Source organism: Rhinoraja longicauda, chromosome 38 (assembly GCF_053455715.1).
Source record: "Rhinoraja longicauda isolate Sanriku21f chromosome 38, sRhiLon1.1, whole genome shotgun sequence".
NCBI classification, from domain to species: domain Eukaryota; kingdom Metazoa; phylum Chordata; class Chondrichthyes; order Rajiformes; family Arhynchobatidae; genus Rhinoraja; species Rhinoraja longicauda.
This window is the reverse complement of record NC_135990.1, coordinates 6479672-6492617: the sequence shown is the minus strand read 5'-3', so window position 1 is coordinate 6492617 and position 12946 is coordinate 6479672. Positions and strand designations below refer to the sequence as shown.

At 47.4% G+C, this 12946-nt stretch overlaps 1 protein-coding gene across 1 annotated transcript in view; it reads right to left on the bottom strand.

Moving 5' to 3' along the window:
• Positions 1 to 1462: 1462 nt before the first annotated feature.
• The window catches only part of LOC144610865 (dual oxidase 2-like), a 78953-nt gene continuing 67469 nt past the window's right edge, over positions 1463 to 12946 (bottom strand). Inside the window, exons 25-29 of the mRNA XM_078429834.1 lie at positions 12252 to 12484; positions 6854 to 7012; positions 5525 to 5680; positions 3134 to 3262; positions 1463 to 2063 (exon numbers count right to left, since the gene is read on the bottom strand). Coding sequence (XP_078285960.1) covers positions 1941 to 2063; positions 3134 to 3262; positions 5525 to 5680; positions 6854 to 7012; positions 12252 to 12484 — 800 coding nt within the window. The 3' untranslated portion in view covers positions 1463 to 1940. The remainder of the gene's footprint in view (positions 2064 to 3133; positions 3263 to 5524; positions 5681 to 6853; positions 7013 to 12251; positions 12485 to 12946) is intronic.

Sequence of the window (12946 nt, the reverse complement as noted above, 5' to 3'; positions counted from 1 at the left end):
GTCTGTGTAATTCTCTGCCACAGAAGGTAGTTGAGGCCAGTTCATTGGCTATATTTAAGAGGGAGTTAGATGTGGCCCTTGTGGCTAAAGGGATCAGGGGGTATGCAGAGAAGGCAGGTACAGGATACTGAGTTGGATGATCAGCCATGATCATATTGAATGGCGGTGCAGGCTCGAAGGGCCGAATGGCCTACTCCTGCACCTATTTTCTATGTTTCTATGTTTCTATGACTCTACATGAATGGAGCCAACCCTCTACAGTTGGAATAACCAAGGACAGATTTCCACCTTCTTGCTTAACGGGAGAACCTCGGACATTTAGAGCTCCTCAAGATGATCGCTATATCGTTTGCACGGAGAGTCCCTTCGAATTTCATACTCATATGAATATATGCGCAGAATTTAATAATGTTAACATTACTCAGAGAATAATTGACTGCGTGGTTTAAGCACATTGCTTTGATGGCAGTGACAGCCACTCTATTTTGAATGACCATCTCTGCTGAAATAGCAGAGGGCGGCACGGTGGCGCAGCGGTAGAGTTGCTGCCTTACAGCGAATGCAGCGCCGGAGGCTCAGGTTCGATCCTGACTACGGGTGCCGTCTGTACGGAGTTTGTACGTTCTCCCCGTCACCTGCGTGGGTTTTCTCCGAGAACTTCGGTTTCCTCCCACACTCCAAAGACGTGCAGGTTTGTAGGTTAATTGGCTTGGCAAAATGTAAAAAATTGTTTCTAGTGGGTGTAGGATAGTGTTAATGTGCGGGGATCGCTGGGCGGCGCGGACCTGGTGGGCCGAAGGGCCTGTTTCTGCGCTGTATCTCTAAATCTAAATCATGAATATCTGTGTCTTCAGGCATTCAACATCACATTGACACTCAGCGCATGTTCGCTCAGCAGTGTCATCCGCGGAGCCTGGTGGGGTGGATAAATGATGGTGGAATTGGTGGTGGAGGCCCCAATAGAGCAGCGGGTAGAGCCGCTGCCTCACAGCGCCAGAGACCCGGGTTCCATCTTGACCTCGGGTGCTGCTGCTGTCTGTGTGGAGCTTGCACGTTCTCCCTGCGACCGCGTGGGTTTCCTCCGGGTACTACGGTTTCCCCCCTCACCCCAAAGATGTGCACGTTGAACAATAGACAATAGGTGCAGGAGTAGGCCATTCGGCCCTTCGAGCCAGCACCACCATTCAATGTGATCATGGCTGATCGTTTGTGGGTTAATTAGCCTCTGTAAATTGCCCAGAGTGTGTAAGGAGGGGATGAGGAAGTGGGATAACCAGTGGTCAGTGTGGACTTGGTGGGCCAAAGGGCCTGTGTCCATGATGTATCTCTAACCTAAAGTAAACTTCAACCTTGAATTTCAATTCCATTTAGGAAAGAAATGGCCATTTGACAAAAAGATACCAATCTACATCATACTAATTTTATTTTATTTTCTTTTACATTTCATTTATAAATGTGCACAGTTTTATATAATTTACTAGCTGAACAATCAATGGTGTCCGTTGAACCTGTCATGAAACCATGTCCATTGAGCTACTGCCCTACAGCGCCAGAGACTCGGGTTCCATTCTGACTTGTCTGTACGGAGTTTGTACGTTCTCCCCGTGACCTGCGTGGCTTTTCTCCGAGATCTTCGGTTTCCTCCCGCACTCCAAAGACGTACAGGTTTGTCGGTCAATTGGCTTGGTATAAATGTTAAAAATTGTCCCTTGTTTATGCGGGGATCGCTGGTCGGCGCAGGCTCGACGGGCTGAAGGGCCTGTTTCTGCGCTGCATCTCTAAACTAAGCTAAACTAAAGTACCATAATTTAAAATGCACCCACAAAATTAGGTTGAAACAATGACTGAGAAAATGCTGCGAAATGAAAAAATCAACAGATTTTTACAAGACATGTTGCTGTCTTTCTTCATATTATTGCCTCCAGGCAAGGACTTGTGGCTCAGAAATTCTCGTAGTGGTGTACAAAGTGAGCTTGGTCTTGTTTGTTGATTTGTTGGCTAGCTTTCTCCACGTTTTTGGTCAATCCTGGCGGTCCACAGCTGAAAACTCCAATTTTGCCCACCTGTTGAGAAGAGGTGTAGAGTCATAGACAATAGACAATAGACAATAGACAATAGGTGCAGGAGGAGGCCATTCGGCCCTTCGAGCCAGCACCGCCATTCAATGTGATCATGGCTGATCATTCTCAATCAGTACCCCGTTCCTGCCTTCTCCCCATACCCCCTGACTCCGCTATCCTTAAGAGCTCTATCTAGCTCTCTCTTGAATGCATTCAGAGAATTGGCCTCCACTGCCTTCTGAGGCAGAGAATTCCACAGATTCACAACTCTCTGGCTGAAAAAGTTTTTCCTCATCTCAGTTCTAAATGGCCTACCCCTTATTCTTAAACTGTGGCCCCTTGTTCTGGACTCTAACAACATTGGGAACATGTTTCCTGCCTCTAACGTGTCTAACGTGTCCAACCCCTTAATAATCCTATATGTTTAGATAAGATCTCCTCTCATCCTTCTAAATTCCAGTGTATACAAGCCTAGTCGCTCCAGTCTTTCAACATATGATAGTCCTGCCATTCCGGGAATTAACCTAGTAAACGTACGCTGCACGCCCTCAATAGCAAGAATATCCTTCCTCAAATTTGGAGACCAAAACTGCACACAGTACTCCAGGTGCGTTCTCACTAGGGCCCTGTACAACTGCAGAAGGACCTCTTTGCTCCTATACTCAACTCCTCTTGTTATGAAGGCCAACATTCCATTGGCTTTCTTCACTGCCTGCTGTACCTGCATGCTTCCTTTCAGTGACTGATGCACTAGGACACCCAGATCTCGTTGTACGTCCCTTTTTCCTAACTTGACACCATTCAGATAATACTCTGCCTTCCTATTCTTACCACCAAAGTGGATAACCTCACACTTATCCACATTAAACTGCATCTGCCATGCATCCGCAACAGCATCCCTTTCCCCATCAGCCTGTCCAACCTGTCCAAGTCACCCTGCAACCTCATAGCATCTTCCTCACAGTTCACACTACCACCCAGCTTTGTGTCATCTGCAAATTTGCATTTATGCCAACCCATTTAGCCGACAAAGGATCTCTTTGAGAAGGTTGAGACGAAGGTTCAGGACTCACCTCGGGGTGGACCTCCTGCAGGGAGTTGAAGAAAGGAACAAACTGTGGCCTCCCGAAGTGTGTGATGGAACGAAGACCCGTGAAGAGGCTTTTGTTTGACACTTTCTGAAAGTGACGCTCACAGATGTACTGAGGAGAAGGAGACACATTTTAATATTAATACCCGCAATAGCATCCTGTAACACCAGAGGCTGATACACACAGGGACCTGGAACACATGGGGTTGCTACCAAAGATACTAGAGGAGCAAGATAGACCACTCGACCCTAAAGACCGTAGTATGTCACGGCGCCATTTTAGTCGGCAGAAACTTGCAGAAACATTTATAAAGAAAACCTGTGAATTGATAGATGAGATATATTCTGCATTTTAATGGTATCATCACACATACTGTTCCCCCAAAACACTGATTCCACTGCGAGAGGCGGGTTTGCTTACTAAAATGGCGGACGTTCCACTCCTTTGCGTGCTACACTTCAGTGTAGGCGATTTCAACGGAGTGGTCCATCTTGTTCCTCTAGTATCTTTGGTTGCCACGCAGAGACCTGCAACACAGGGGTTGCTAGCTACACAGGGACCTGGAACACCAGAAGCTGGGCACAAAATGCTGGAGTAACTCAGCGGGTCAGGCAGCATCTCCGGAGGGAAGGAATGGGTGACGTTTTGGGTCAAGACCCTTCTTCAGACTGAGAGTCAGGGGGACACAGAGATTTGGAAGGGTTAGGTGTGAAAACAATATATCAAAGGGGCCGAAATTCAAGGAAAATGTAAAACAGATCATTGTTAGATGGGGGCAACCAGGCATACAAAGATAAAATCTAATCAGGAGGACAGTCAGACTGGTCGGAGAAGTGGGATGGGGGAGGGATGGTATCATCTGAAGCTGACTTCTTCTAACCCACCACTCTATCTCCAGGTCCCTCAGGTCGGCCGACTTGGGGCTACTCACTATCCCGCGGTCTAGGTCTAAGCTCAGGGGTGACCGCGCTTTTGCGGTTGCAGCTCCTAGACTGTGGAACAGCATCCCTCTCCCCATCAGAACTGCCCCCTCCATCGACTCCTTTAAGTCCAGGCTCAAAACCTATTTCTACTCCCTAGCGTTTGAGGCCCTCTGGGGGGGGGGGGCGCTGTGAACTGTTTATGTATGTGCTGTTATGTTTGTGTGCCATTGTATGTTCGTTTCTTAGTACCTGAACTGATGTACAGCACTTTGGTCAACGTGGGTTGTTTTTAAATGTGCGAAACAAATAAAATTGACTTGACTAGACTTGACACATAGGGGCCTGGAACACCAGACGCCTACACACAGGGACACATACCACCAGTTACATAGGGACCTGTGACACCAGGGGCTGGTACATGATATCGACTTCTCTAACTTCAAGTGACCCTTGCTTTGCCTCTCGCTCTAACCCTCCCCCTTCCCAGTTCTCCGTCCAGTTTGACTGTCCCCCTGATTACATTTTAACTCTGTTTGCTTTGTTGTCACCTTCGCCTGGCTAACATTGATCTAAACTACATTCTCCATGAGCGATATCTCTTTTGATGTCTCATCTTCACACCTTACCCTCCCTTATCTCCCCCTCCCATTCCCAGTCTGACCTTTCTGTCATGGGCCTCCTCCAGTGCCATAGTGAGGCCCACCGGAAATTGGAGGAACAGCACCTCATATTTCGCTTGGGCAGCTTGCAGCCCAGTGGTATGAACATTGACTTCTCCAACTTCAGAAAGTTTCTCTGTCCCTCTCTTCCCCTCCTCCTTCCCAGTTCTCCCTCTATCTTCCTGTCTCCACCCATATCCTTCCTTTGACCCGCCCCCCCTGACATCAGTCTGAAGAAGGGTCTCGACCCGAAACGTCACCCATTCCTTCTCTCCTGAGATGCTGCCTGACCTGCTGAGTAACTCCAGCATTTCGTGGAATAAATACCTTCGATTTGTACCAGCATCTGCAGTTATTTTCTTACACTCCCTTATCTCCGTGTCTCCCTCTCTCTGAGTAACTCCAATACTTTGTGTCTCATCTCCGGTGTAAACCAGCATCTGCAGTTCCTTCCTACACATGACATCTGCCACTGCAGGAGCCGGTCGATGTTGAGTTGGTGCTATGCTATGCTGGAAGGAAATGCCGGGAAGGCAAGGCTGATATTCCTCTTCCCACGATCCTCCTGAAGCATTCACCCATCTTCCCACTGCAATGGCAGGGCAAGGGATACTGCACAAATGGCTGGAGCTCTCCCTGCTCCTGGTTCCTGGCTCGGAGGGCTAGGTGCTGGCTCGATGGGCCAAATGGCCTCCTCTTGCACCTATTTTCTACGTTTTTCTCTCTGTGTTCCGGAGTACTTCCTCAGCTTCCACTGGCACTGGGAAAGCGAGCAGGGCGGAGGAACTCACGAGCATGGTGGTCCTGAGGTCAAACTTTTCGGCCAGCTGCGTGATGTAGATGTGGACGGACACAAGGTCGTTCCTGTCGTTCTCCTCCACTTCGCGAATGATGTCTGCCATCCACTCAAACTGCCGCTGAGTCCTTGTCACCCAGATGAAGTACACCTGGTGGGGAGAGATGCACACGCTTAACCATGTGGACAACCCGCCCAAGAGGGAACTCAGCAGAAAATGGCTTCGCCAAAGAGCAGTTGGGCCGAAGAGCCTGTTTCCACACTGTACGACTATGATTAGTATGGGCTATATACAGGAGTATTGGTCTCGCCAATATACAGGAGTCCACACCTGGAACAGCGGATACAGTAGACGAGGTTGGAGGAGGTGCAAGGGGAGAAGGCAGGAGAACGCTGTGGAGGCCAAGTCGATGGATATTTTTAAGGCCGAGATAGATAAGATTCTTGATTAGTACGGGTGCAAGATGTTATAGGGAGAAGGCAGGAGAATGGGGTTAGGAGGGAGACATAGATCAGCCACGATTGAATGGCGGAGTAGACTTGATGGGCCGAATGGCCTAATTCTACTCCTATTCCTTACGACCTGATGAGAATGGGGTTAGGAGGGAGAGATAGATCAGCCACAATTGAATGGCGGAGTAGACTTGATGGGCCGAATGGCCTAATTCTACTCCTATTCCTTACGACCTGATGAGAATGGGGTTAGGAGGGAGAGATAGATCAGCCACGATTGAATGGCGGAGTAGACTTGATGGGCCGAATGGCCTAATTCTGCTCCGTTCACTTGTGACCTTATGACTCGATAACACTACTGAATATACAAAGGGATCTTAGGGTGCAAGTTCATTGCTCCCTGAAAGTGCCAATGCAAGTAGATGGAGCAGTAGAACTGGTCCATGATGTGCTTGCCTTCATGAGTAAAATGGACAGGAAGCCACATTGCATGACTTTAGGTTGGCCATATTTGGAGAGTTGTGTGCAGTTCTGGTCACCCCAATTACAGGAAGGGTGCAGAGGCATTGGAGTGGGTGCAGAAGAGGTTTACCAGAATGTTAAAAAAAAACACAAGGTGCTGGAGTAACTCAGCGGGTCAGGCAGCATCTCTGGAGGATATGTCCAGGTGACGTTTTTGGATCTGGACCTTCAGCCTTTAACAAACTGCTGGCTGCTTTAGAGAGTGTTAACAATAGGAAGCTGGACAAAAATGTATTGGGTTTTTTTCTGGAGCATTGTAGGCCGAGAGGAGAAGTTTGAGGCTTGTTTTCGCGCTGGATGACTCCACAACTCTAAACATTGACGTCAGCCACACGTTTATCTCGGTTACCTTCTTGCAGACGATCTTGTTGAAGATTGATGCCTTGAAGACCAAGTCTTTGAGAATTGATGAAAACGGTGTCACACCGATGCCCCCCCCGACCAGCACGGACACCTCATATTGGTTCCACTCTTGGTGCCCTTCCCCAAAGGGCCCATCCAGGTAGATCTGCAGGAGAAGGCAAGGTCACAAGTTGAAAGGTCAAAGAGCAAAGTTCATTCCACTTTTTAAATTCCCAATAGCATTTCGGAAGGAATCCACCCCCCCCCCCCCCCCCCCCCATGTGAGAATGAACCCAGGAATGATTTGGTTAACATACGATGAGCATTTGACTGGGCTTGTACTCGCTGGAGTTAGCCTTCATCATCATTAACAACTGCATGGCAGCAGAAGATTAGAGGCACCTTTTGGCTGGTGTGAGGGGGTGCTGTAACCACGAGGTACAGGTAGGATCTAACCTGATCTGAACCAGTATACTCCTGCCCAGGATGGATTCTGAATCTTCCAGTATTAGAAAGAAAGACACAAAAATCTTGGAGTAACTCAGCGGGTCAGGCAGCATCTCTGGAGAACATGGGTAGGTGACGGAATGGGTGACGTTTCGGGCCAAGAAACTTCTTCAGAAGAAGGGTCTCGACCCGAAACGTCACCCATTCCTTCTCTCCAGAGATAGACAATAGACAATAGGTGCAGGAGTAGGCCATTCAGCCCTTCGAGCCAGCACCGCCATTCAATGCGATCATGGCTGATCACTCTCAATCAGTACCCCGTTCCTGCCTTCTCCCCATACCCCCTCACTCCGCTATCCTTAAGAGCTCTATCCAGCTCCCTCTTGAAAGCATCCAACGAACTGGCCTCCACTGCCTTCTGAGGCAGAGAATTCCACACCTTCACCACTCTCTGACTGAAAAAGTTCTTCCTCATCTCCGTTCTAAATGGCCTACCCCTTATTCTTAAACTGTGGCCCCTTGTTCTGGACTCCCTCAACATTGGGAACATGTTTCCTGCCTCTAATCTGTCCAATCCCCTAATAATGCTGCCTGACCCGCTGAGTTACTCCAGCATTTTGTGTCTACCTTCGATTTAAAGTGATTTACAGAGTGCCGATTCACTTATAAACTCGCACGTCTTCGGGGTGTGGGAGGAGCAGAGGGAGAATGTGCAAACTCTACACAGACAGCACCCGGGATCTAACCCAGGATCTCACCAGTTCTCAGTCACTGTGAGAGAGCAGCTCGACCAGCTGCCCCATTGTGAGGCCTTTCTCACTCTTGTTACAGATACAGATGTTTAGTTTAGTTTAGAGGCCCTTCGGCCCACCGGGTTCGCGCCGACCAGCGATCCCCACACATTAGCACTATCCTACACCCACTAGGGACAATTATTACATTTACCAAGCCAATTAACCTACACAATCTACGGGCAGCACGGTGGCGCAGCGGTAGAGTTGCTGCCTTACAGCGAATGCAGCGCCGGAGACCCGGGTTCAGTTGTGACTACGGGCGCCGTCTGTATGGAGTTTGTACGTTCTCCCAGTGACCTACGCGGGTTTTCTCCGAGATCTTCGGTTTCCTCCCACACTCCAAAGACATGCAGGTTTGTAGATTAATTGGCTTGGTCAATGCGAAGATTGTCCCTAGTGGGTGTAGGATGGTGTTAGTGTGTGGGGATCGCTGGTCGGCGCAGACCCGGTGGGCCGAAGGGCCTGTTACCGCGCTGTATCTCTAAACTAAACTAAACTAAACTACAAACCTTGTTTGTTTGTTCCTGAACTACAGCCAAAACGGTTGACGATAGCGCGACAATTTTAGGCCCACCTTACTCACCATCGTCCCTTTGGTGCTAATGGAAGAAGTTTCATAGAAACATAGAAACATAGAAAATAGGTGCAGGAGTAGGCCATTCAGCCCTTCGAGCCTGCACCGCCATTCAATATGATCATGGCTGATCATCCAACTCAGTATCCCGTACCTGCCTTCTCTCCATACCCCATGATCCCTTTAGCCACAAGGGCCACATCTAACTCCCTCTTAAATATAGCCAATGAACTGGCCTCAACTACCTTCTGTGGCAGAGAATTCCATAGACTCACCACTCTCTGTGTGAAGAAATGTTTTCTCATCTCGGTCCTAAAAGACTTCCCCCTTATCCTTAAGCTGTGACCTCTGGTTCTGTACCCCTGGTAATTGTCCCACCAAGATGCAGCACAGAACGCCACAGGAGATCCTTCTTCCCTGTGGCTATCAAACTGTACAACTCCCCCCCTTCTGTCATGGGGTAGACTGACCCCCATCCTCCACCCCTCCCCCTAAGAGGGAGTTAGATGTGGCCCTTGTGGCTAAAGGGATCAGGGGGTATGGAGAGAAGGCAGGTACAGGTTACTGAGCTGGATGATCAGCCATGATCATATTGAATGGCGGTGCAGGCTCGAAGGGCCAAATGGCCTACTCCTGCACCTATTTTCTATGTTTCTATGTTTCTATTACGCTGTCATTGCTATTTGGTGCCATTTCCAAGCATCCCCCCCATTGCCATCTTTAAACAAAAACTCGGGCCTTGGAGGTTCCCAGGAAGGTCAATGTCCAGGGTTTGTCCCCGGTCCTGAAGGAATGGCTTGAAGAGGTGACGTGATCACTTTCAGAGGCAGTTCCTGCATTTGATATCTCCAATGTTAATGTCCACTCTTTTTTTTCTCACAAGAGATATATACAGAACAGTACAACACCATCAACATAAATTAAATTAAATAAGAAAAAGAAAAAACAAAAAACAAATATATATATATATATACATACATAAAGAATAGAAAAAAAACTTCGAAAAACTAAGTGTACAATGTGGTACACTTACCAAACAAAAAATAAAGAAGTAATCGTGATTGATTCCAGCGAGTACAAGCCGAGTCTATCCAGTCTTTCTTCATATGAAAGTCCTGCCATACCGATTGAAATCGGTGTTATATTTTTTTAATTATTCACATTTTAAAGTTTAAATCTATCTCCTAGGGAGGGAGAGGTTTGGGCCCAGCGGGTCCACTTGGTCTAGTATCCCTCTAAAACTGTCCTATCTATCGAGTCATAGAGTGATACAGTGTGAAAACAGGCCCTTTGGCCCAACTTCCCCATCACCGGCCAACATGCCCCAGCTACACCAGTGAAACGCGTATCTCCAGATTCAAGGACAGTTTCTTCCCAGCTGTTATCAGGCAACTGAATGATCTAACCACAACTAGATAGCAGTGCTGAACTACTATCTTCCTCATTGGTGACCCTCGGCCTATCTGTGATCTGAGTTTCCTGGCTTTGCCTTGCCCTAAATGTTATTTCCTTATCATGTATCTATACACTGTAAATGAATTGCTTGTAATTGCTTGTAATTATGTATTGTCTTTCCAGTGACTGGATAGCTTGCAACAAAAGCTTTTCATTGTACATCAGTACATGTGGCAATAAACTAAAGTAAACTAATTCTGTGGTCAGGGTTCATTCCTTTTGTTTTATTTTAATTACTGTTGTTTGTGGGAGATTGTTGTGTACAATATCAACATAACATTTCCTTTATCTTATCTTTTGCATTATTGGGACATTGTTAATCACAACAGCGGTAACAGAATTTTCAGACAATCTAATCTAGACTTCTTCCAATTAATTTACGTGCTTCCTCACATAAGGTAGCTTATGCTGCACACAACACTCCAGATATAGTCCGAAAGTCATACAGCGTGGAAACAGGCCCTTCGGCCCAACTTGCTCACATCTACACTAGTCCTACATGCCTGCATTTGGTCTATATCCCTCCAAACCTGTCCTATCCATGTACCTGTCCAACTACTTCTTAAATGTTGGGATAGTCCCTGCCTCAACTACCTCCTCTGGCAGGTTGTTCCATACATCCACCACCCTTTGTTAGAAAAACTTACCCCTCGGATTCCTATTAAATCTTTCCCCCTTCACCTTAAACCTATGTCCTCTGGTCCTCGATTCACCTACACTGAGCAAGAGACTCTGTGCATCTACCCGATCTATTCCTCTCATGATCTTATACACCTCATTCGGCCCTTCGAGCCAGCACCGCCATTCAATGTGATCATGGCTGATCATTCTCAATCAGTACCCCGTTCCTGCCTTCTCCCCATACCCCCTGACTCCGCTATCCTTAAGAGCTCTATCTAGCTCTCTCTTGAATGCATTCAGAGAATTGGCCTCCACTGCCTTCTGAGGCAGAGAATTCCACAGATTCACAACTCTCTGACTGAAAAAGTTTTTCCTCATCTCAGTTCTAAATGGCCTACCCCTTATTCTTAAACTGTGGCCCCTTGTTCTGGGCTCCCCCAACATAGAGTCCCAGCCTACTCTACCTCTCTCTATATAGCTCAGACGCTGTACCTGTTTAAATGTTTTCTTAAACATTGCAATGGTAGCTGCCTCAACTACCTCCTCTGCCAGCTCGTTCCATGCCCCCACCACACTTTGTGTACAAAGGTTATCCCGCAGGTTCCTATTAAATCTTTCTCCCCTCACCCTAGTTAACCTAGAAAATAGAAAATAGGTGCAGGAGGAGGCCATATGTCCATTCGAGCCAGCACCGCCAGTTTATGGAAGAATCATTCAGATAACAGAGAGGAAGATGCAGTTCCTAAATCTGGTGGTGGGAACTTTCAAGTTTCTGCTATAGATGTTTGATGTGGGCTCAATCAGCAAAGGGCAGTGACAACCTTCCAGAATGGATTTTGTCCACTGATCAGTCCAACCTGAAGAAGGGTCTCGACCCGAAACGTCACCCATTCCTTCTCTCCTGAGATGCTGCCTGACCTGCTGAGTTACTCCAGCATTTTGTGAATAAATACCTTCGATTTGTACCAGCATCTGCAGTTATTTTCTTACAATTAATGGCGGTGCTGGCTCGAAGGACCAAATGGCCTCCTCCTGCACCTATTTTCTATGTTAATACATCGTGCAAAAAAACCTTGCATGAAGGAGTCGAGATTCAGACAGATAACATACGTAAAATTTGAACTAATTCAGCCAAACTATCCAGGCAGCAAAAGACCGGTTTGTAATCATTATTTGGAGGAGCCCTAGCCACACAGCGACCTATCCTGGAGCCCAGTACCTTATATATGAAAGAAGTGATCACTTGTGCAGTGGTAGGCCGAAGGCTCGGTTTCCATGCTGTATCTCTACACTAAAGTGGTAAAAGGGCCAACTGAAATATGCAGTTTTTTTCGTATACTATTGTTCAACCAAAGGACATCGTTATTGATAAAACTTGGATTTGTTCCATTGAATTTAATTGGAAATTGGGATTGGAAATCTCTGGGTGATTCACCCGCGCTGGTAGACTACCACCGGCATCTCCGCTCATCTTCGCCCTCGTGCACCCTGCCTGGGATCCTTGGCGCTCCTACCTTCGGGTTGCCTCCCAGCTTTCCCACGTTCTCTGGCGAGTACGTCTCCCGTAACTTTGTCGTCCAAGGTCCCACCGCCCGGATGTGGAGGCTGAGGGTGTCCTCGTTCGGCGCGGATGTCAAGGTGAAGGGGTGGTACTCATCGGTCCCGAGAGACAGGCAGGCAATGCGGACCCACTGGCCAGACTTGTACTCAAAGTCCAGGGGGCGCTTAAACTCCAGGTAAGTCACACCTGCAACCAAGGACAATGGAAGGAATACACTGGAATTTAGAAGGATGAGAGGGGATCTTATCGAAACGTATAAGATTATTAAGGGGTTGGACACGTTAGAGGCAGGAAACATGTTCCCAATGTTGTGCTTTGTGCTTGCTTTTGTAAACCAGCATCTGCAGTACCTTGCTGAGTTACTCCAGCGCTTTGTCTTTTTTTTTATCCTTTATTGAAGTCATCCAGTACTCAGCTAACTAGTGATGTAACAGTGCATCAAAGGTATACCACATGCTGCACACAATACTCTGAAAGATTAATGTTCACACACACAGAGGCATGTACACACACTCATACAAAACATACACACACACACACACACAGAGGCATGTACACACACTCATACACACATACACACACACACATACAGAGGCATGTATACAAACTCATACACACATATACACACACACAGGCATGTGCACATGC